Source organism: Podarcis vaucheri (assembly GCF_965113315.1).
Source record: "Podarcis vaucheri genome assembly, chromosome: 6".
Classification (NCBI taxonomy): domain Eukaryota; kingdom Metazoa; phylum Chordata; class Lepidosauria; order Squamata; family Lacertidae; genus Podarcis; species Podarcis vaucheri.
Genome location: NC_138764.1, coordinates 62,816,208 through 62,842,233, shown reverse-complemented (window position 1 = coordinate 62,842,233; position 26,026 = coordinate 62,816,208). Strand labels below are relative to the sequence as shown.

The 26,026-nt window shown below is 42.9% G+C and overlaps 1 protein-coding gene across 6 annotated transcripts in view; it reads right to left on the bottom strand.

Moving 5' to 3' along the window:
* Positions 1–26,026, bottom strand: part of FOXP4 (forkhead box P4) — a 160,803-nt gene that overhangs the window by 69,281 nt on the left and 65,496 nt on the right. For all 6 annotated transcript variants that reach the window (XM_082226855.1, XM_082226856.1, XM_082226853.1 and 3 more), the window contains one exon: positions 24,350–24,439. In XM_082226855.1, the coding sequence (XP_082082981.1) occupies positions 24,350–24,439 (90 nt within the window). The remainder of the gene's footprint in view (positions 1–24,349; positions 24,440–26,026) is intronic.

Sequence of the window (26,026 nt, the reverse complement as noted above, 5' to 3'; positions counted from 1 at the left end):
TAAGATGGGAGTATTCTTAGGACTCAAGAGGCCTCCAGATTTCTTGTTTCCTAGTTTAAGATGAGATGGTGAAAAAAGTAGCACCATCATTTCCAGGGCTGGGTTCTACCATCTTATCATCTACCTCCCTTAAGATCTTCTACCCAATATTCTAAGAATTGTCAACACAGTAGCTGCATCTCATTACAGAAAACATTTGCCCTAATCAAATGCTGAAAAGTGGTTTAATATATCAGCCCTGCAAAGTTATAAGCTAAACACATGTACTCTGCTTATTGACACAAGCAATGATGCAAAACTGCGTCCAGTGCTAACAGGAAATTACCATTGTTAAAAATGAGGTTTCAAATCATAATGTTTCCTTGTTATATCTCCTCTCTTAGTGTACACCTATTGTCTGGAGATTTAAACAAGACAGACTGACTGTTCAACAAGTTTATAGCTCATCTTGTGCAACAGCAGCACCATTCCTGACAACACAGTTTATGTGCTTGTATTCAAGTTGTTTATTAAACCTGGGGGGGAGCAAAACAAACAAAACAAAAAAACAACAACAACAAGAAAGCATGCCAAGATCCTGATAATGGAAACAATCCAGAATTGAAAATCTGTTGAAGCAACCCCCCAATACTAACACAGACCAATAGGCTCCATAACTTTAGATAGCCATAACTGCCCTATCCAGCTATTTTGCTTTTTCCCTTCTAGCTCAAGCAGTGTGAACAAGGATAAATAAGTTACCTATAGGCTAAGAGCAGGGGCTTCAATTAAGGGGCAAAAGGCTTCAGTCCATTTCTTGGGGACTCCAAAATCAACTTTTCCATCAAAATGGAAGCTAAGCCTGCTCACCCTAAATATCTTTAGTAGCAACACCTTGAGCTACGGCATGCAGGATGGCATATCTGAAGATAATGGAAGCGTGAGAGGCCTGTTTTAATGGCTCACACAGCCATAGTAACATGACAGCAATTTTGACATGATCTGAACATACAACATGAAAGCTTGAATTTGTTTCTACCGTTAAACACATGGATTCTTTCAATATACCATATTAGACTCTGGGAGGAAGACAAAGCTCCCAAAGCATTGGGCCATCTGGGCAGAAGATACTTTAATTTGGGGCATAAGCTTTCAAATATTTAATAGGAATCATACAATCAACAAACATTATAGGAAACTCATGTTAAAAGGAAAGATCAACCACTTTAGCATCAACCAGTTAGTTCAGGACTTTGCACACTGCAAGCACAACAAGAAAGAAATATTAAAATAATATTCTGGTACAAATGAAAGTTGAACTAGTACAGAAACTTCAACTAACTCCTTGTCCCAAGCCTGCTTTTTTACTTTCATAAGAACTGTAGACTCTTCTCCGTTCTCTGAATATTAGCACTCCCAACAACAGAAGCATTGTGTCTGTAGACAGAGAGGCTGAATTTCTCTCTCCAAGAATGGTTTGTGGGTGTGCGTGTGTCATAGCTGGCATCTGGCAGACAGTGAGCTAAGGCAGGCAGTGACTCACTTGTTGGCCAGTTGCCATTCCACAAAACTGCTTACTAACAGCGCTGGCTCCCTAACAAAGCTTTGACAATGCATCAGAAGAGAGATGCTTTTCCAGGATGCCTTACTTAAATGGAATCCCACCATACCAGAGTTAGGAGTGAAATGCAAAAGGATCGCCAGTGTGTGGTGGAAAGTGTGTTTCCTGATGAAAACTCACCACATTGAGTGACGTTAGTTGTGATTTCAAAATAGATAAGTAAAAAGCAGAACTTGGCAGAACAGATTCTTAAGATAAGACTGCAGTACCAAAGCAGCAATATGGCAAGAAGGAACCAACCCTGGAGGGAATGTGCCATCTAAATCAGGGTAAGAGTCATTAATGAAGCATAACACAAGACTTCAGCTGAAGGCTGTGTTAGATGAAATCTCCTATTGCTTGAAGCTGGATAAAGTATCCCAAGAGTCAAAGAGGTTACAGTATTCTTCAAGGTAGAAGGCAATTCCTTACCTAGTATATCAATTTGTCTTTGAGGAACAGAGGGAGAAAGGATCACATGACTGAATGAGCATGACTGGAATACTGAATGCTACTGCTCATATTTTGGTTTGACGCAATGTTTGAAATCTTGTTTTGCTGTGTAAAACAACAGATAAATATTCTGTGCCAATGTAAAACAACAGCTATTATGTGAAGATATCTGGATAGAGCAAGCAAGCTGCAACAGATGCAAAGAAACCAGGTGTAGTCAGAAGAGCAAGTTCAGGGATGGAACTGCTCACACACAGCTAAAACTTGCTCCATACACCTACCTGGAGTTGCCATGTGGTGCCCATTGCTACAATGACACTGCTGAAGCCTTCCCCAGTGCCTGCAAAGCCTCTGACATGGCAAAATAATGTGAGTTCGAAGCACGGTTCTTCCTAACTTTTACTAGGGTTTCCCTCAAAACGAGGACCCATGCTTTGGATCAATGTTTGTATAGTGCTTGCAAGTACCAGATCTGTGATACTGTGCAGCTTACCAATGTAAGATTTAATTATACGGTTATATATATATATATATATATATATATATATATATATATATATATATTTGCTTTCGTAGATTTTCACGGGTACAGGAATGCAGGTTTTGGTGTCTTCGGGTGTCTTCCCGTGTAAGAGTCGGGGTGTCTGGGCGACGTTTCGACGAGGTCTCACTCGTCATCTTCAGGCTGGTGCTTTCGGCTTCTTGTTACTGGAACAGAGCAGAATCTGGTGTTTGAGTTCCTATAAATACTGTTGAGGGGTGTGGTGTATAGCCTCCAACGTTCTGGGCAGGGAGGAAGTTCCTAGATTAGTGTGCCTTTTCTTCTTTTGTTCCTTAATTACTTGAGGGATATCTTGGGTGATTTCATGAGTGATATTCTGAATACCACTGGGTGGGTCATTAAGTGTAGATTAGTTGCTAAAGCTTTCGTGTCTTGACCTCTTGAGCTTGTGAAGAGTTTTTCTGAGAAGATGGCTGTGCTGCATTTAGTTGTGCTCTGGCTTGGCTTCGTGTATAGGGGCGAGCTGTGATTTTGTGCCTTGTGCCAGCCAGATCTGTGTAGGGATTGCAGGGGGGTGCAGCATCCGGAGGTGCCACTATAGTTTGGCTACTGGATGGAGTCTGTAATATGTCTGTGGAGAGGGTCTGGGTTTGGGTCTGGTGTGGTTGATTGGTGACGGCGTTCTGTGTGCCTCTGGTTCTGGTGTCGGTTTTTGTGGGGAGGGCTAATTTCCAGATGTCTGGCAGGCGGGACGTGTCGTCACGCTTGTTCATGTTGTGAGGGTGTTTCTCTATCTCGATGGCTTCCATGATTATTCTCTTGTGGTGATGTTCCATGTTAAAGAGCAATTTGGAATCTGCAAAATTAATTTCGTGTCCTGTTTCTTTCATGTGTTGGAAAAGAGAGGAAGTTTTTTCTTCTTTTTTGACGGCATTCTTGTGTTCTGCGATACGTGCATTTATTCGTCTGTTTGTTTGTCCAATGTACGTGGCTGGGCAGACTTTGCAGGGTATTTCATAGACCCCTTGGTTTTCCAGCTGGATTTTGTCTTTTGGGTTTCTGAGGATATTGGCTATTTTTTGGTTGGTGCAGAAGGCTGTTTTGATATTGTGTTTATGGAGGATTTTGCTGATTTTGTCTGTAGTGCCCTTGATATAAGGAAGGAGGGCCATGCCATTGTTTTCTTCTGTGTCTTGGTTTTTGGGGGGTGTTTCTTTTTGGATTAGCTTCGTAACCCTGTTTTTCTGGTATCCATTGGCGATTAACACATTTGAGAGATTCTGTAACTCAGTTGTCAAGTGGTCTTTGTCAGCCAGGCGTTTGGTTCTGGAGATGAGAGTCTTGGCTACGGAGTTTATTTGTGCAGGGTGGTGGTGTGATTGTGCATGTAAGTAGCGGTTGGTGTGTGTTTTTTTCCGGTAGATAGTGTGTCCTAGGGAGCCATCAGGTTTTTTGTAGATTAGGACGTCAAGAAAGGGGAGTTGGTTGTTGTCTTCTATTTCCATAGTGAATTGTATTTTGGGGTGTAGGCTGTTGAGATGTGTGAGGAAGCTATCTAGTTTTTCTTTCCCGTGTGGCCAAATTACAAAGGTGTCGTCAACATATCTGAGCCAAAGTTTGGGTTTGTGTTCTGACTTGTCTAAAGCATTGGTTTCAAAGTGTTCCATGTACAAATTTGCGATGACCGGTGAGAGGGGTGATCCCATAGGTGCTCCTTCTATCTGTTTGTATCTTTGTCCATTGTGGATGAAGTACGTGTTGGTTAGGCAGTGGTTGGTCAGGTCCAGGATGTATTTGGGGGGATTGTATTTGTTTTGGATGGCTGTCAAGGCTTCATTAATGGGTACTTGAGTGAAGAGAGATACAACATCGAAGCTCACAAGAAGGTCATCGGGATGTAGGTATTGCTTCTTTATTGTTTCTATGAACTGGAAGGAGTTAGTAACGTGTGAAGCGATGGATTCTGCATAGGGCTGAAGTTGCTTAGCGAGAAATTTAGCGAGATTTTGTAGAGGTGAGCCTATGGAGCTGACTATTGGTCTGAGTGGTGTTCCTTCTTTGTGTATCTTGGGGAGACCGTAGAGTTTGGGGCATCTGGATGATTTTTCTCTGGGGATGATTCTTAGCTGGATTTCTTCATTGATAGGAGAGGCTTTTATTTTGGATTTGGTGGTTTTTTCCAGATAGGTGGTGGGATCTGTTTTTATAGGTTGGTAGGTAGGGTCTTGGAGTAGATTTGATAGTTTTGCTTGGTAGTCCGATGTGTTCATCACAACAGTGGCGTTGCCTTTGTCTGCTGGGAGAATGATTATGTTGTTGTCTTTCCTCAGGTTGGTGAGTGCTTTCTGTTCTTCTTTGTGTAAATTGCTTCTGGGTGGTTTGCTGGAGCAGAGGATGTTGGTGACTTCAAGTCTGATTTTATTGGCTTCATCTGGGTCGATTTTGGTCAGGCTAGCTTCGACTCCGCATATGATGTTTTCTGTGGGGATGCGTCTCGGGGCGACTGCAAAGTTGAAACCTTTGGAGAGTACTTTGGTTTCAGTTGGGGTGAGGATCCTGTCTGATATGTTATGTACTGTTTGTTTCATGGGTTGTTGTGGAGGGTGGCTGGGCTTCTGGCGTTTCTCTAGTTTGTAGAGTTTGTTGGTGTGTCTGTCTGTCTTATGTGAGGTCTCAGTTTCAGCTCTCCAGACGGCTAGTTGTTTGCATTTGTCCCAGAGTGCAGGGTGGATTTTGTTACATAGTTTGAGGTGAAGAGTGAGCAGATCTTTGTTGGTTTGGTTTAGTAGGTATCTTTTCTTATGTATTTCGTTTCTGATTAGGGATAGTTCAGTTCGTTTCAGGATCCTTTCGGTAGCTGGGGTTTTAGAGTGGAATTTAAGTTGGAAGCATGTGGGAGTTAAGTTGTTGTCTCGGCAGTTGCGTAGGAACAGGAGATCACATAAGATGGTGGCTCTTCGGATTTCTAGTTTCTCGTAGGTTCTTGTCAGCTGGAAGGTTTCCTCCCCGTAGAGGTGAGATATTTGCTTTCGTAGATTTTCACGGGTACAGGAATGCAGGTTTTGGTGTCTTCGGGTGTCTTCCCGTGTAAGAGTCGGGGTGTCTGGGCGACGTTTCGACGAGGTCTCACTCGTCATCTTCAGGCTGGTGCTTTCGGCTTCTTGTTACTGGAACAGAGCAGAATCTGGTGTTTGAGTTCCTATAAATACTGTTGAGGGGTGTGGTGTATAGCCTCCAACGTTCTGGGCAGGGAGGAAGTTCCTAGATTAGTGTGCCTTTTCTTCTTTTGTTCCTTAATTACTTGAGGGATATCTTGGGTGATTTCATGAGTGATATTCTGAATACCACTGGGTGGGTCATTAAGTGTAGATTAGTTGCTAAAGCTTTCGTGTCTTGACCTCTTGAGCTTGTGAAGAGTTTTTCTGAGAAGATGGCTGTGCTGCATTTAGTTGTGCTCTGGCTTGGCTTCGTGTATAGGGGCGAGCTGTGATTTTGTGCCTTGTGCCAGCCAGATCTGTGTAGGGATTGCAGGGGGGTGCAGCATCCGGAGGTGCCACTATAGTTTGGCTACTGGATGGAGTCTGTAATATGTCTGTGGAGAGGGTCTGGGTTTGGGTCTGGTGTGGTTGATTGGTGACGGCGTTCTGTGTGCCTCTGGTTCTGGTGTCGGTTTTTGTGGGGAGGGCTAATTTCCAGATGTCTGGCAGGCGGGACGTGTCGTCACGCTTGTTCATGTTGTGAGGGTGTTTCTCTATCTCGATGGCTTCCATGATTATTCTCTTGTGGTGATGTTCCATGTTAAAGAGCAATTTGGAATCTGCAAAATTAATTTCGTGTCCTGTTTCTTTCATGTGTTGGAAAAGAGAGGAAGTTTTTTCTTCTTTTTTGACGGCATTCTTGTGTTCTGCGATACGTGCATTTATTCGTCTGTTTGTTTGTCCAATGTACGTGGCTGGGCAGACTTTGCAGGGTATTTCATAGACCCCTTGGTTTTCCAGCTGGATTTTGTCTTTTGGGTTTCTGAGGATATTGGCTATTTTTTGGTTGGTGCAGAAGGCTGTTTTGATATTGTGTTTATGGAGGATTTTGCTGATTTTGTCTGTAGTGCCCTTGATATAAGGAAGGAGGGCCATGCCATTGTTTTCTTCTGTGTCTTGGTTTTTGGGGGGTGTTTGAAATACCCTGCAAAGTCTGCCCAGCCACGTACATTGGACAAACAAACAGACGAATAAATGCACGTATCGCAGAACACAAGAATGCCGTCAAGAAAGAAGAAAAAACTTCCTCTCTTTTCCAACACATGAAAGAAACAGGACACGAAATTAATTTTGCAGATTCCAAATTGCTCTTTAACATGGAACATCACCACAAGAGAATAATCATGGAAGCCATCGAGATAGAGAAACACCCTCACAACATGAACAAGCGTGACGACACGTCCCGCCTGCCAGACATCTGGAAATTAGCCCTCCCCACAAAAACCGACACCAGAACCAGAGGCACACAGAACGCCGTCACCAATCAACCACACCAGACCCAAACCCAGACCCTCTCCACAGACATATTACAGACTCCATCCAGTAGCCAAACTATAGTGGCACCTCCGGATGCTGCACCCCCCTGCAATCCCTACACAGATCTGGCTGGCACAAGGCACAAAATCACAGCTCGCCCCTATACACGAAGCCAAGCCAGAGCACAACTAAATGCAGCACAGCCATCTTCTCAGAAAAACTCTTCACAAGCTCAAGAGGTCAAGACACGAAAGCTTTAGCAACTAATCTACACTTAATGACCCACCCAGTGGTATTCAGAAGATCACTCATGAAATCACCCAAGATATCCCTCAAGTAATTAAGGAACAAAAGAAGAAAAGGCACACTAATCTAGGAACTTCCTCCCTGCCCAGAACGTTGGAGGCTATACACCACACCCCTCAACAGTATTTATAGGAACTCAAACACCAGATTCTGCTCTGTTCCAGTAACAAGAAGCCGAAAGCACCAGCCTGAAGATGACGAGTGAGACCTCGTCGAAACGTCGCCCAGACACCCCGACTCTTACACGGGAAGACACCCGAAGACACCAAAACCTGCATATATATATATATATATATATATATATATATATATATATATACCTACCAACCTATAAAAACAGATCCCACCACCTATCTGGAAAAAACCACCAAATCCAAAATAAAAGCCTCTCCTATCAGTGAAGAAATCCAGCTAAGAATCATCCCCAGAGAAAAATCATCCAGATGCCCCAAACTCTACGGTCTCCCCAAGATACACAAAGAAGGAACACCACTCAGACCAATAGTCAGCTCCATAGGCTCACCTCTACAAAATCTCGCTAAATTTCTCGCTAAGCAACTTCAGCCCTATGCAGAATCCATCGCTTCACACGTTACTAACTCCTTCCAGTTCATAGAAACAATAAAGAAACAATACCTACATCCCGATGACCTACTTGTGAGCTTCGATGTTGTATCTCTCTTCACTCAAGTGCCCATTAATGAAGCCTTGACAGCCATTCAAAACAAATACAACCCCCCCAAATACATCCTGGACCTGACCAACCACTGCCTAACCAACACGTACTTCATCCACAATGGACAAAGATACAAACAGATAGAAGGAGCACCTATGGGATCACCCCTCTCACCGGTCATCGCAAATTTGTACATGGAACACTTTGAAACCAATGCTTTAGACAAGTCAGAACACAAACCCAAACTTTGGCTCAGATATGTTGACGACACCTTTGTAATTTGGCCACACGGGAAAGAAAAACTAGATAGCTTCCTCACACATCTCAACAGCCTACACCCCAAAATACAATTCACTATGGAAATAGAAGACAACAACCAACTCCCCTTTCTTGACGTCCTAATCTACAAAAAACCTGATGGCTCCCTAGGACACACTATCTACCGGAAAAAAACACACACCAACCGCTACTTACATGCACAATCACACCACCACCCTGCACAAATAAACTCCGTAGCCAAGACTCTCATCTCCAGAACCAAACGCCTGGCTGACAAAGACCACTTGACAACTGAGTTACAGAATCTCTCAAATGTGTTAATCGCCAATGGATACCAGAAAAACAGGGTTACGAAGCTAATCCAAAAAGAAACACCCCCCAAAAACCAAGACACAGAAGAAAACAATGGCATGGCCCTCCTTCCTTATATCAAGGGCACTACAGACAAAATCAGCAAAATCCTCCATAAACACAATATCAAAACAGCCTTCTGCACCAACCAAAAAATAGCCAATATCCTCAGAAACCCAAAAGACAAAATCCAGCTGGAAAACCAAGGGGTCTATGAAATACCCTGCAAAGTCTGCCCAGCCACGTACATTGGACAAACAAACAGACGAATAAATGCACGTATCGCAGAACACAAGAATGCCGTCAAAAAAGAAGAAAAAACTTCCTCTCTTTTCCAACACATGAAAGAAACAGGACATGAAATTAATTTTGCAGATTCCAAATTGCTCTTTAACATGGAACATCACCACAAGAGAATAATCATGGAAGCCATCGAGATAGAGAAACACCCTCACAACATGAACAAGCGTGACGACACGTCCCGCCTGCCAGACATCTGGAAATTAGCCCTCCCCACAAAAACCGACACCAGAACCAGAGGCACACAGAACGCCGTCACCAATCAACCACACCAGACCCAAACCCAGACCCTCTCCACAGACATATTACAGACTCCATCCAGTAGCCAAACTATAGTGGCACCTCCGGATGCTGCACCCCCCTGCAATCCCTACACAGATCTGGCTGGCACAAAGCACAAAACCATAGCTCGCCCCTATACACGAAGCCAAGCCAGAGCACAACTAAATGCAGCACAGCCATCTTCTCAGAAAAACTCTTCACAAGCTCAAGAGGTCAAGACACGAAAGCTTTAGCAACTAATCTACACTTAATGACCCACCCAGTGATATTCTGAATATCACTCATGAAATCACCCAAGATATCCCTCAAGTAATTAAGGAACAAAAGAAGAAAAGGCACACTAATCTAGGAACTTCCTCTTTGCCCAGAACGTTGGAGGCTATACACCACACCCCTCAACAGTATTTATAGGAACTCAAACACCAGACTCTGCTCTGTTCCAGTAACAAGAAGCCGAAAGCACCAGCCTGAAGATGACGAGTGAGATCTCGTCGAAACGTCGCACAGACACCCCGACTCTTACACGGGAAGACACCCGAAGACACCAAAACCTGCATTCCTGTACCCGTGAAAATCTACGAAAGCATATATATATATTGGGGGGGAATCCCCAAGGAAAATGACACAAATTCAAGAGGATCACTTAATTTTACTGGATCTGATTTTTATCTGGACCTCATGGAAAAGCAAATAATGGGCAGTAGTCAATATTTGCACAATGGGAAATCTAAAAGTTGGAAGAACCCTTAGATTATGGGGGGAGGGGAGAATGGCCCATTACACAAAGAAAAACCTTGCACTGACAAAACATTCTCTTGAATACAACCCAATGCATGTTTGTGTTTGTGTGCACATGCATTCTGTCCATTGGGCGGCGGGGAAAGGTAACCTGGAGGAGCGAAGCAGCCAGACAAATTGGTGCCCATGCAATTCTCTCAAGAACCTAAATATGTCCCCTGCCCCCAAAAGGTTGGTGACCCCCTCTAATAAAATATAGTAATGGGTACATACCAATCAACACTCCACACATGAATAGATTTTGGACTGATTTTCTAATCTGCATAAGGTTAACAAGCAATCTAGTACCAGTCCTATTCATAATTTATTCCATTGGCCTACCCTGGGATCTGCCTACAGCTTTAGGTCCAACATTACACCTACACAGTTGTACAGAACACGATTATAAACTTCTGTAATTTGAAGCAAGATGCATAAAATATTATTAACAATTCTTGGGAAAGAACTTTCCACAAGGAAATGTGTTCAGATGAAACCACATGTTATCACTCCAAATAGAGTATGATATACAGTGGGACCTCGGGTTAATTACTTAATTCGTTTGGGAGGTCCATTCTTAAGCTGAAACTGTTCTTAACCTGAAGCACCACTTTAGCTAATGGGGCCTCCTACTGCTGCCACGCTGCCGGGCCACGATTTCTGTTCTTATCCTGAAGCAAAGTTTTTAACCTGAAGCACTATTTCTGGGTTAGTGGAGTCTGTAAGCTGAAGCGTATGTAACCTGAAGCGCATGTAACCCGAGGTACCACTGTACACATGTATGTTATGTCTCTTCCAACCCATAGAGCTCTAAGATTCAAAGAAAAGGGATGAAGAGAACACTTAAGAATGTACATTAACATTCCTTGATGGTAAACAAACTAGGAACAAGGTCATGTCTGATGCTTTATTTACCCTAACAGCCTTCTATGGTTGCATCTGCCTTTGCTGATCTTCGACCTAAGGCTAGTGTAGGTCAGGCTGTGCATCAGACCTGTACCAAGTTTTCCTATCATCCTGGTATAAGCAACTCTTATCCTACGTGCAGGGGGCACTTTAGACTGAGGACAGTGCTGCCACACAGTATCTGTTCAAAACGAGTTCAAATTTTCTTGAAATCAATCACATAAAGCAAGAGCAAGTAGTGATGAAATGCTCAAGCGGGAAAGAGGCTTGGTTCACATGTCACATTAATGTTCAATGGCGCGTGCTGCTCAAAAGACAACACTTCACTCCTCCCAGCTACTTTCTTCAATGTGCCGTGGAAGCAACAAACCAGAGGCTGGCTAGCTTTCATGTGTGAACCAGGCCTCATGGTTTGTTTCTCCCTTGACAAACCATGATGCTAAGCCAATGAGACTTTTTCACCCGCATGTTGCTTGTTCATTTTAAACCAGCGTAATTTAAACTATGGCTTAAAGTGATGTGCAAACCAGTTCAGAGTGTAGCGCATAGGAACAAAATTCTGTCAGGAAGAGTGCAAGAGAACTAACTGCAGTAAGACCAAGTGGGGGGAAATCAGCTACACAGCAGACACACAGGCAGCTCTTTTTCCTCGAGTGAGGCAATGCAGAGGGGCCAGTATTGATCTGTCTTCATTACCCATTTCACTCAAGTTCAAATCAGCAAAATACACTTTTCCACACCAGTGCCCTCTCTGCCACAGCAGACAAAAGAAAAGCAATTTCCTGCAGTTTGCTCCAAACTTGCTACTCCTTCCATGTACCATTCCCCCCCCCCTTCTGCTACAAACATGTCTTCAGATTTCCTCCACAATCTTCCTTCAGAAATGGACGGTCTTGAGGAGAACGGCAAAAGAGAATCTAATGTTGCTTTCTAATCACCAGATTTTTTTCAATAGGCATGATCTTGTTGCAAAATTAGTCTCTGATACAGAATCTAGAAGATCTCTGAAATCCAAAACCATTCCAACTATAGACCTTCTGAAAAGTATTTAGTCCATATGGTTGGAAGTAAAACGTGGCCCAGCATAGAGCAAATGCAGCATAGTGGTTAGAGTGCCAGGCTAACATTGCATTGATCCAAGTTCAAATTCCCAGTCATGTGACTTACTTGGTGACATTTAGGCCAATCACATTCTCTTAGTTTAATCTATTTAACAGCACTGTTGTGGGGATAATATGGGGCAGGGAGAGTGGGGAGAAGAGAGAGGAAAATCCTTGCAAGACACCCCGATCTCTTTGGAGGAAAGGCGGGAATGAAATGTAATACAGTGGAACTTCGTGTTACAGATGGGATCCATTCCGGAGGCCCGGCCGTAACATGGAATTGATGCAAACTAAAGCGCCGCGTCTGTGCATGGGTGATTTAGCGCTTCTGCGCGAGCGGCGAAACTGGAAGTAACCCGTTCTGGTACTTCCAGGTTGCCACGGGACGCAACACGAAAACACGTAACCTGAAGCGGACGCAACATGAGGTATGACTGTAAGTAAGAAAATATATAAACAAACGAATAGAAAGTGGCAGCATAGTTACAGGGCTACAGCACTCAAAATGAAATCCTAACACAGAAGAAACTTATGTGTGTGAGGAAAAGCAGCTGAGGAAACCACCACTTAAATAATCAATACTGGCAATTTCACACCTATGTATTATGCTGCAGGAAGCTTACTAGGAACCTAGGGCCAATTTAGCATTTCACTGCAAACATACAGCACAATATTATTACAGTACTATTATTATTACAATTAATTACCTGCCCTTCACCCTAAGGTCCCTGGGCAGGTACAAGGATTATAACCCAACGTTATTATTAAAACACAATTATTACACAATATTAAATAGAGATTAAAACAACATAACATTATAGAAAGAAGGTGGGTCCAAAAATATACATCTCAAGTGTCAAAAGCCAGGGTAGTCTTCAGCATTTGCTGAAGGTGCCAAAAGCACCTCTGTGGGGAGCCCCACAACTTGGGGGCTGCCACAGAGGATGCCCTCTCCCAGACTGCCACCGTCCAATATCTGAGGGCGCTGAACATTCAAAAGGGCCCCCTCTGCCACCAACTATATATGGTAGATGATGTAATAAGGAAATGGCTGACCTGGCATCACACAGTGAGCTTCATGAATGACTATTCTGTCTCCTAAATAAAGTAGAACTAATGGCTGATAAAGGCACCATTAGATCACCTAAGTTAAATCAGAATACGTATTGTGGTAAGACTCGAGATAGCTAGTATCTAATTGTTTCATGTCAGCTGGAGTAACACTATCTTCAAAATGCTTCTTCAGGTCCACACAAATTTTGAATCTTTGTCTATAACCTGTTGAAAGCCCAGCTGAAAAGTGACATTCACTTACAAATACAGAGACTGTTGCTACCAGGGCTGATCAAGAATGAATGGTCATTCAGTAACTTGAACGGCCAAGTTATTAAACCTATCTATCATTACCTCCACACAAAGTTTCTAATGACAAGCAGCAGTTTACCTTCTTGAAATCGAATACGTGTTCCTCTCCTGGACGGAATGTGATATTAAAAAAGAATTTAATTACAAAAAAGGAATCAAAGGAATTTTGTTTTAAGTCATCTGATGTCACACATGCTTGGATCTAGAACTAAGAATTGCAGATTACTTCACAATGGAATCAAGAATCAATAAGATGGTGGCAACTTTTAAACCGTTACCCTAAATTACAGCCAAAGTGATTAGGCTTAGTTCTAGCACTTCATTCAGAAAACTGGAAGTTCTCTTTGAACATTTCAAATATTGATACAGTGGTACCTCTGGTTACGGAGGTCCGTTCTTAACCTGAAACTGTTCTTAACCTGAAGCACCACTTTAGCTAATGGGGCCTCCCGCTGCTGCTGCGCCGCCACGCAATTTCTGTTCTCATCCTGAAACAAAGTTCTTAACCTGAGGTACTATTTCTGAGTTAGCAGAGTCTGTAACCTGAAGCGTATGTAACCTGAAGCTTATGTAACCCGAGGTACCACTGTATCTTTATACTAGGGTGGAATTTTCAGGAGTGACTATTGGTCTGAACCTATGACTGTAGTTTACCCAATTGGAAATAGCAGAGAGAGAGAGAGAGAGAGAGAGAGAGAGAGAGAGAGAATGGGGAAACCATCAAGAAAGCAGTTAGGACACAGCTGAAAGTAATGCCATATAGAAGAAAGGCTCATGACTTCTCCACCTGACTGAGAAGTTGCCATCACTAAAATGATTTGTATTTGGCTTCAGAATTTTAAAATAATCAAGAGAATTGCAATGGCAACTCTTAAATAGTCATACATTCAACATGCAATACATTTTATGGATTATGATTACTTTGATGCCTATTTAGGGTATGTTTTTATTATTATTTTATAATAAATACATGATTTTTTATTGTAATGTATTGGTTTTTTCAGATTTTATATTATGTTCTATGTTCTTAACCTTTTGTAAGTCACTTACAGACTTTCTCATGTGGCAAATATTATTTTATTCAGTTTATAGAATAACAACAACAATTCAGAAACCTTGCTACCAAAATGTGTGGTCATAAATCAGCAGGCTTTGCATGGCTGCAAATCACCGGTGAGAAAAATGCCTTAACACCCATGTTTGTTCCAAATGACACAGAAACAACCAAACAACAATAAGGTATATTGTCTGAAATCACATCTCAGCAGCACACCTGAAAATGAACACAAGATAATCTGCCAGGTTGAATGGAAGAAATGCTGCTGGTCCAGAGTTTGGACAAGATGATCCTTAGGTTCCTTGAAGCTCTACAGTTCCATGCACAGTATTATTTTTGATTGATCTCTTCTAGCAAAACATTTATGCACAAATTCAGAATGTTGCATGGTCAATGGAACTTTACATTTTTAAAAGAGTTTGCACTTCACAGATTATTCATGCACATCTGAGAGAATGTTCCTTAAAAATTCTACACCAATAGCATCATACACCGATTCAGTTATCTCATATTACTTCTGATATATCTGGCAACTTTTGGAGAGGTTGGGATGGGGGGAGAGATTTTCTCCCCATCTCTGGCGGGAATGCCTACAGGTTGTTTTTTTAAAAAATCGGTGTAGAGGTTAGGGTGTCAGACTAGGACCTAGGAGACCAGGGTTCAAATCCCTACTTGGCCATGATGAAGCTGACTGGGTGACCTTGGGTCAGTCAGTGCCAGTGGCGTAGCGTGGGGGGTGCCAGGGGTGCCGGCCGCACCGGGCGCAACATCTGGGGGGGCGCGAGTCCAGAGGGAAGGGACAAGTTCCTTCCTCCGCCGGGCTCCCCGCCGCCACCGCCAGCCTTGCACCCTAGCGCGCGCGCGCCCCCGCCACCGCTGCGCTCCACTCACTGCTCGCAGGAGGAGCAGCCGCTGCAGCAGCGCCAACGCTGCCACCGATGCCTGGCCAGGCACGGGCAGCCTCCGCACCCCGCCGCTGCCATCCCCTCGGCCCAGCCACAGGCGGCGGCTGCTTCTGCCGACTGGGAGGGAGGAGAGCTCCGAGGGGCCTCGCTGCGCCCTGCGCTCCCCAAAACCCTCCGAGAGGAAGCCGGCGGTCGGGCGAGGGTCAGAAGGGGGCGCCGCTGGCTCCGGCTCTCAGCGCAAGTCTCAGCCGCGGGGGGGGGGGGGCAAGGACAGAGCACGGCTGGAAGCCCCCGGACCCAGCCGGGAGGAGGAGAGGCGCTAGCCAAGCCCGGATCTGGAGCTCCACCTACAGCCCAAGGAGAGGAGGGGGTGGGGAGGCGCCCGAGGGGAGGGGGCTTCGGCTGCCTCGGCCCGCGGGGGCTCCGCAAATAATAAATTTAATAAATTCCTGCTGAGCCTTTGGGGGGGGTCCTTGGCTCCTTCGCTCGCCCCCAGCCCCAGTGGCGTAGCGTGGGGGGGTGCAGGGGGCCGGGCGCAAAATCTGGGGGGGGCGCGCTCGCACTCGAGTGCTAAAATCCACGGGTTAGGGGGCGCAAATTATTTGCCTTGCCCCGGGTGCTGACAACCCACGCTACGCCACTGGTCAGTGCCTCTCAGCCTAATCTACCTCACAGGTTTCTTGGGGGGGATTAAACGAGGAAGGGGAAAGCTCCTTGCAAAAAAAAAAAAAGTGGGATATAAATGCAAAATAATAATAACAATAACAATAATAATAATAATAATAATAAATATCTGGAATGTAGTTATTGCAGAAAAAACAACACATTATGGGTCTCTAAGGGGCAGGAAGATCCTGGTCATTTCTATTTAGTATGGTGGGATTTGATTTTATATAGTTTAGTTTCCGGTTTCCAGGTATCTCTCCCCCACACAGCCAAGAGAAATAGGATTGTCGTGATTTTAGATTGGGTGCTTTTATTTAATATGTTTAGGTTTTGTATGCCCTGTCTTTAGTTGGCTATAGTATTGAATGTTTTTGTTATTGTTTACATCTCTCTGTGGCTTCATAATAACTTGAAAACTAATGATTTTTTTTTAAAAAAAAAAAACAGACCATTCAGGCACGTTTATCTATATAGCTAGAATTTTAGGGGAGTAATTTCTGCACTTCTGGTCCACGCGGTCTCCAAAACACAGAGCAGCCTGAGTCTGCACTAGCTTCCCTCTAGTCTTCACAGCTGATAAGAGACCAGTCTGGGCCATGAAGACAGTTAAGCTTAGTGAGTCTTTCTAAAATGCACACACTTTGTAAGACAAGAGCCCAGCCACAAGAATAAAAAGCTGTCATCTGGATGTGGCTCCAAAGACAGACTGATGAGTTAGGGTCCAGTAGGGGACAGAGGCCCCTGAAGTCAGGTGGCAGGCAGCCAGCTTAGTTCTGTTTATTAAAATTGCATTACAATACCAAATTAGGGCACAGAAAAACACCTTTTAAAAGGAGGTAAAAGTTAGTGAATTTGTTTGACTTAGCTTGCAGTCTTGATGTGGGCAAAATGTTGATTATTTGACATAACGCCATTCATTAAGATCAACAGTCAAAACAAAGTTTTGGCATTCCTTAATATTCACAATGTGTATACCTTGGTATAAGCGCAGTGCTAAAAAGCAGACTATAGGAGACAACTTAGTCTTTCAACCACTACCTGCCCGAAGAACAGTCATAAGTGAGGGAGGGAAAGGGAGGGAGAGAGAGAGAGAAAGGGGGAAGGAGGAAAGGGAAAGAGAGATTTGAGAGCATTTTTACAGCCTGTTCTGGAACTATTTCCCTAGTGCTAGCATTCCCTCTCACTCCCAGCTACTGAGGAGGAAATCTATCAGTTCACTGCCAGTCCAGGATATGGTTACACTTTCACTCCAAACTTGGAAATTGCTGCTTTCCTTTCTGTACCTAGCTGTGCAATTTGTTTAGTTTCAGTCCCTTATACCCTCCTTGTAAAGCAAACAAACAGAAAATCCTTTCAGCTCAGTTCAGAGGCTACTAGACTGAGGGAAGCGCTCTGCTTTCTTTCTTTATGTGGGTAGGGAGAAAGGTTGGGAGGCAGCCACTGCAGCCCTGGCAAGCGAGTGGGAAAAAAGTGAAGTATGTGGTTTTTGCTTCCCCTAAAGGCAGGGAAGCATTCCTGCTCCACTTCAACTTTGCCATAGCGGGGCTCGTGTGGAACTACAAATTCAGATTACTTTGACACATATTTTACAATCACCTCGGCGTACCCCATCACCAAGCCCAGACCTTGGCCCAGGAATCTTGCTATATACATTCTTCATTCTCACCCATATTCTCTACATCTGCACCCCACCCCCCATCCCGCCTGGAGAAACTCTCCTGGTCAATCTCATCCACACCATTCCACTGTTAGATAAACTTCCTTTCAAAGTGAGTCTGCTTAATCCTGTATCTCCCCTCATTCAGATCCTCCTCCAGTTGTAATGCGGGGCATGAGGAGGGGAGAGAGGTTGCTGAGTTATGAGCTATTCCTGACTCATGTCTACAACTTTCACAAGTTCTTTTGCAACACAAAAGGTGGGGAGGGAGACAGGACGTCAGGCTCTGTTAACTCTGAGAAAGCCAGCAGGACAGACAGAGGGGAGGCTGGGAAAGGGTGGACTAGGAAGGGGGAGAGAAAGGAGATTGAAAAACAAAGTGTGAGAGAGAAAACAGACCATGAATGAGTGAGGGTGAAAGGGAAGATAAACAGGCAACGACAGAATGAGACTAGGTTAGAGAGACACAGCTACACAACACATACACACACTTCATAGTTACCAGGAAAAGAAACAGCAGGGGGAGAAAAACAATAAGAGAAAAATTCCAAAAGATGGGCATGTGTCTCTCTCTGTGTGTATTTGCACACGTGTGTGTGTGTGCACGCGTGCACACACACACACAAATATATATAAACACATACACTAAAAAAAAAGAGGAGACACTCACAGATTACAGGAATCTGACTTCACCCTTACTGCCTTTGTTCTTTCAAGATATTTTCCATTCAGTGACTGCATTTCCTTCCTGAAAAAGCTATTGGAAAAAGCTGGCTGTTGGCTCGAAAGAAGCCCTGATGAATTATTGCTGTTAATATCAGCAGTGATTTTGCCTTCTTCACTTTCAGTTAAACTCATTAATGGAGATGGCGGCCCGTCTGGTACCTTCACAGAAGGGCTACTCCTTTCAGGGCAGGTGTTATAGAGGCTCGAGGGAAAGAGGAGGAGGTGGTGGTTTAGAAGAGAAGGAAAAATATTTCAGGCCAGGTCTGGATTCCATCATATCCCACAAACTCCCTTAAGAGATGGCATTTTTATAGTGCATTTTCAAGACTGGAAAAGACCCATTAGGGCATAAAGACAGTCTCCCTGCCAATATAGGATTTTCCCCTATAGCCATCTGCCTTTTCTAAATTTACTGCATTTCAAGTAATGGTCTTCCATAGCCACTGTTCCAATATAGGAGGTGCTTGGGCCTAATCCAAAGCTTGTTGAAAAAACAATGAAGTCAGTGGAAAACTCCCAGCAGGGCTCCATTTAAAACTTCTTGGAATAAAGTAAAGTCACCTAATATATTGCCAGGAACTTACAGGCACTCCTGATGGAGAGAGATCAGAACATATAAGCAAAGCTATTTTGTGGAATGGATACTGTGAAAGCTTAGAACTGGTTCCAATGTTATTTTTCATTGATCAGGTTTGGAAAATTGGGGTGGAGAAGAGTCCAAAAGACCCTAACCTTCATTGCACTGTAATGGTTAGAGATGCCGAAACCGACACATTAAACTGGTAAAATCCCCCAAAATGGCTTTAGTTTTGCTAATCCTAGTCCCATCTGGCTGTTCTGAAGATTAACATCTTCAACAATATTTTAAGACATGAATAGGGGTGCTGGACATCAGATGAAGTCTTATTGCCTTCAGTGCCAACAATGGTGCCTTGAAGGTAAGTGAGCCTATACCAATTCGATTTGATAGGTTTAGAAATAGGCAGCCAAGTGAAAAAATAAATGCAACAGACCTAGATGAGGAGAGCTTAAACACTCAAGATCAAACTGCAGGTATGTGGTTCCAAACTAAATAGAATAAGTGAGAGGGGAACACAACAAGCAATATAATCCCCTTGCTTTATTCCAGACATATTTCAACAGAAAGAAAATGAGAACAAACAGTGCTGAGACCACTGCATAGATTTGGCTCCCTGGGGTGTCCAGAAAAGCAGAAGGCAGCCTCCCCCATCTCCATACTCTCATCCACTGGGTTTCCTCCATTTCCAGCAAACTGTGGAGGCAGTTCAGTTTGGTATAGGCGGGACCTTCAGCTCCAGGAGAGCACATACTAATTACTTTCCTTTGTTAATTAAACCCACGTGGCTCTAATAAGGTAACCTGCTGTTCGCCGATAAATTTAATTAGCCTGAAGGGAGAGCCCCTCCACACAGCTATTTAAAATTGTCACTTTCCATTCACTTGGGCTTCCCCCCCTTCTCTTGCTGTTCCTCCTTTAGACCTGAATTTATGCTCATTTTGCAAGCCCTTTCATGTCCCAAACCTGCTGCCCTCAATGGCATGTACATGTTCAATGACCTCCATCTTGGCAACATCTCTAGGGACATTCAAAGCTGAAAGCAGGACACTTTTATAGCTTTGCATCTGAAGAGCGGGCTTTGTGCTTCGGGTGTAACTTTTTCAGAGTGTAACTAGGTGTTACAAGCAGCACAGAACTGCTGCCTCTCCACGTCTCTCTCACCCTCTTCCTCATAGTGTCTACATTAACACAATGTGTGATGTGATGTCATCATGCTATGCATTGCCCTTGTGTCATATCATTGGCTGTCATTTATCGGAGAGGGGCAGAGCACAACGTGACAACATAATGCCAAGCATGATAGGAAATGTTTTGAAGAAGAGTGGAAGAGAGACACGGAGCAACAAAAGATCTTTGAGTGAATCCAACATCTTTCTGAATCACACAGAATGAACAATAATCTGCAGGTCATGTTTTGAGCATTATATTGTGAGGGGGAAGGGCTTGCAAAGATATATATTTGATGGTCAATGTTCCACTTCTGAGAAGGTTTCATTGATCAAAAGCCATGTATTCTTCTAAGGCCACCCTGCCCACCTTGTAGTTTTCAACATTTCTACAAATGACCAAAGACTACACAGCGTCATTTTCCATTATCCCAGACTAGGTATTCAGGCAAAAGGGTCAGATTCCCACACCCCAACCACCATCTGTGTGTCTGGCTCCTACGGCCCCCATACTAGGCTAACACATCATTTTTTTAATCTATTAACTGGAAGCACTTCACGATTAATTATGTTGCCACGGACTCAGCTATGCTGACTCAAGCCCTCACCTGTTTCCTTTCACTGAAAGGCTTTGGCCTTACTTGGTCAAATATTAAAGTCCACATGGCTGCAAAATCAGCTTTTTGCCATCCAGTGGAATGTCTCTTTTTAATGACTCTAACAAGGTTCAGCCAACATGCTTCCGTCTCTTCCTCCTTGTGCTTCACAACTGAATCTCTTTTAAAATTACTTCACTCATGAAGACACCATCTCAACCCTTGGTAACTTGCCAGCTCTCTTGGCTATCCTACACCATCCTTGTTGCTCTTACACCAACTTGACATCTTAGCAAGGTAGCTGCTATGTTTGGACCCCCTTTAAGAACACAACTTAAAACATAAGGTAGCATCTGACTTCCACACCTTCCAATGGCTAGTTTCACCTGTGTATTCTTCTACTCTGTCTGCAGATGGCAGGTAGTTGTAGCATTCCTCAGATCTCTGTCATGCTCTGGCCATCTACACTGGACAGGGTTTGTCTGTTTGTTTGGGTTTTTTTGGGGGGGAAACATCTAGTTCTCTCTTTGCGTGGTATGGAGGCCCTTCTAAATGGATATCCCATATCGGCTCACTGTCTCTCTCACTGGATTGTCAAGACAATTTCACACTGCCATGAGATGCAGAACGTTAATTGTCCAGATCTGTTTTTTGCACACTCCAATAGCTTCATGATGACTCTACAGCTGTCAAGAGGCATAGCCATCACTAAGATCCACAGGGCAGCAACCTGGTCCACAGGTTTGACTTTTGCTAAGCAGTACAAACTGGACATGAAGCAGCCTTCACGATTCCTGCCCTGAATGAGATCTCCCAGCATTGCTGCCCATTTCCTCTTTACAATGAAAGAACAAAATATTCTCCCCTATGAGGGGTTGCACAGAATCCATGAGTAAAAAACAAATAATTGCTCACCTGTTATTTTAAAAAATAGGTATCATGTGCAGTCACACATCTCACCCTCCATCCAAACACTATGAAAATATCCAGAGGATCATGACTATTTTTACTTGTCTTATAGGACCTCTCTGCAATGGTTAGGGAATGGGACTGAGCAGAAAGTAGTGACGGTGCCTGCTAACTTCATTTATGATCCGTTATTGAGGATGGGCAAGGGAGCCATTACTCCTGGTCTTCCTGAGCTTTCAATAAATTAATGCCTGTGGTATTGTGCTAGCACACTCTCATTTATGGGGCTACACAGAATCCAAGAATGCACTGATTATGGTGAGTGTATGACCTTTCATCTGGGGGACACATGCACCCAAATTCACTGACCAGTATGAAATCAGGTAATTACAGAGTGAATGGCAGTTGTGTCAGAACTGGATAAGTTATGACATCGGTGGTCTATTTAAAAAATCATTTAGCTTCTCACTCTCCAATTGAAATCACGAAGAAATAGTTAAGATGAAATAGTCTAGGATGGAATTATAACAGATAGGATCATCTAACTCAGAATTGTCAGGTCATTATTAGCTCAAGTCATGGTCTTAAGTAGAACTCTCTCTTGCTATCCAAGATCATTTAGCTGAAGATGGCGGGGGCTGAGCGCAGGATCTTATGCATGCAAAGTATATGCTCTGATATGGAGACTTCACTAACATGGTCACAGGGATATGCTTTAGCTAAATAGGATTCAATAGGGGAAGGGATGTAAACTTAGAGTGAGATCAAATAAAATGGTGGACAGATATGACAGTCCGAAAGGATGAAGATAGCAAGGAAGTGGGTGGGCAAGCAAAGACAGGGTTGATTAACCCATTTGGCTATGTCTTTATTTTCTATTTAGATTGATAAGATACACATAGTAAAAGATAACTAAACAGATCTTGTTTATAAAACATTAAAAAGTCAAAACATATTTAAATTAAAAGAAGAAAGAAAATAAGAAAAGAGTATGAGGGAAATTAAGCATAAAGTAACAATTGATCAGTATATATTGCTCAGCAGCCTGGTTAATTATGAGGCAAACCTGTTATTACAATTAAACAAATGAAAATAAAGCATGAATATTTTGTGAATTTAAAATTATAAACTCAATTGTTCTGTGAGTTTACTGGGAGCACAGCCCTCCTTGCTTCTTTTATAAATAAGAAAGTTAGTAGTAAGAGGTTTATTCCCTTTTCATGCCACTACAGAATATATAGGGGTTTAGGAGATTTCCAATTAGCAGCTATTATTTGCCTCACTGTTGTCAAAAGGAAAGCAGTTAATTCCAGACTTTCTTTAACTATTCCCTTTATAGCAACTTTATAGCAAGATTTCCATAAACACTGCCACCATTTATGGCATCTCACTGACATGGCAACATCTCAAATGTGAAGTGTCCCAAATAAACAAATCCACAGGAGCAATAGGCAGTGGCCAATTTCCTTCTGAGCCTAATCAACTAGTGGTTCAAAGATGAGCCTAGATCATGTTTTGGCATGCTACCGTTCTGTTACTAAAGTGGGTTGAACAGTAGGAGCAAAACTGCACTCTGTGCTGGTGACAAGTGCTACAGATTGCCAGTCTGTCATGAAACAGTGCAACCTCACCTGAAAATGGAGTACATGTGGCCCATGTGGCTGTGTGAATCCAGTCCTTAAAGAAAAAGGCTCAAAGCCCAACCGTGCCATATCACATACTAATGCAGAATATTGGCAAGCTCGTCTACACCTTATTGTTTAACATTCTTTGTAGAACCTGGGAATGCTGCCATAGGTTCTTGCTACCCCAAAGCACTATGGCATCCAGCAACTCTGACGCTTTTCTCAGTACACTCTCCTCCAGCCTCAAAACCTAAAAAAAGCTTCCAATAACACATCTGCTTCCACATATCAGAATCCAACTCACTGCTCTGAGCCACTTTAAACATTATATCCATAATGGGAATCAAACACACAGGTGTCTTAACCAAGTTCTGCCCAAATGGCTCTATCAGTCAAAAGTATGTATGTATGTATGTATGTATGTATGTATGTATGTATGTATTTACTGTCCTTCATCATAAGATCTCAGGGTAATTCACAGAAGTTAATCTACAAGAATACAGATGCTACTCTCACTTCAAGTTCATAGAAGCATAGAATACAATCCAGATGTTTCTGCCTTCCTCCGATATTAACTCTCAATGAATTAAATAATTTCAGCGCAATTCTCCAGAAGTACTCAACAAGTACAAAGTTCTATAAATGGTATTTAAGCCATATGACCTTGAATGACATCTTTAAATAGTTGTTTGGCTTGCTTTGGCAATGTAAAATTTAGTATGGGTGCCACAATTAATATATATATATATATATACACACCAAGAATGTATTCAGGAGTGACAACCTCATCAATCAACTGACATGGAAGGTGGCCTACTAGGTAAATACCAGCTTGGAACATGGAACAAAAATTAAATTATCATCTGTGTAATGGAAACAACCATAGTGCAATACCTCCAAAGACCACAGTAACATTAGGTATATAAGGAATACTAATATATCTTAATACTATAGTATTTAAGAACCAAAAGTTTGTAATTCAGAGGATCAGCAGTGAGTTTTTTAAAATCACATCAGGAAGCATAGCTTTTCAGAGGCACTTTTTGCCAGAAAGCTCTTATCCTCTCACCTGGACTGCTGGCTGCTTATTTTCATTGCTGCTGGGAGAAGTCAGCCCTGTTGCCTGTTGCAGAAGGAACTGCCGTGCTACCTGAAGAGCCTGGAGGGAAAGATATATAGTACAGGATGAAGATTTAAAAAGTGGAGTCTCTTTTTATATTCTTTCCAATGCAAACTTGCCATCAAATTTGAAAAATAACTACTCACATACTCAAGACAGCAGATCAAATATTACTTGCCAAAGTAGTTTGTATTAAGCATGCAACACTGGCACAGAAAGACCACAAATAGTAGGACCTCCTTGAAGTCAGGCATTTCTCTTCCACCATTGTGAAGGTTCACATTACCAGAAAGATCAGAGACCAAAGAATGATCCAGGATGCTGGAAGACTAAGCTAAAACAGAAATAGTCCTCACCAGCTATCAGCATGGGAGACTACTGGAACTCCAACATAAGAGCCATATTAATAAGGAAATAACATTTAAGAAGATAGATCCAAGGGAATGAAATTTATTTTCTTGATCTGATTTTCTCTGTGTCCATATCCCACTCCAATCTCATAGCAACACAGAGATAGTGCAGCGTCAAGTAGCTGCATATTGTTTTTAGGATGGAGAGGATGGGATCAATAGTCTTTTGGCAACAGTCAAAAGGAATAGGCATCCATTGACCTAACTCAATTTAGATTTACCCCACTCCACCTTGGTCTTTCAAGTCTCAAATACAAGCATAGATTATGACTGTACACAGATTGGTCTAGATGGGCCAATATACCTTCAAGAATGACATTCTGGATACAGATTGTTAAAAATCCTGCCAGATTCAAATATTCTAGGCAGCTGGGAATAAAATTTGTATAACAAATTAAGTAGTCACTACATATAGAACTATGGGTATTTTTTACTTACTTGTTCTATTAAGATACCATGTTTCAGCCAAGACTCCCAACACATAATCCAAAATTTAAAACTACTAAAAAACACCCACTACAAAAAGAAACCAGTTGTACATAATACACAACAGAATTCTCTCAGGCAGACTAATGGTTCATTCAGGAGCTGCTGGAATGGGCTCTCTGGCCTGTGCTTCCTCACTTCTGTCTTCCTTCAAGACACACAGGACTTTAAGTATCCCCAGTGAAGATGGGGAAAGGACTTCTCCCCCTTCTTCAGGCCACTGATATATCTCTTCAGGAGCTGATGGCATTCCTGTGCGTGATCACAGGCAATGGCTAGCCTGGTAAGCTCAACAACAAACCATGACTGGCAAGCAGAGGGTGGAGAGCTGAAGAAGTGGAAAATAGAAAGGTGTGCATGAAGGCATGGTACTTTAAAAAAGAACACACAGGCATGGGAGGGAAGTGCACTCTAATATGTCACATCACAGCAGCCATACCGCAGAGGGAAAAAGCCTATGCTTGCAAAGAGCAGAGGAGAGGGGTTTCATTCAGGAGCCAAGAGCAGACTGCAAGCAGAGAATAACCCCTAACACAAACAATCCTGTGGTACCAAAAGCGGCTGCTCCCAAAGCCCCACTTCCTCATACGTTTCTTATTTTTGCTTTGAGAAGAATTATTTTTTTAAAAAATTGGTACATTTCTGAACAACAAAGTCATTGTAGCCCTGCCTGCAAGACAGGTTTTTATTACAGCATAGAGACAGGAGGGGGGAGCACGGAGGTAGAGGT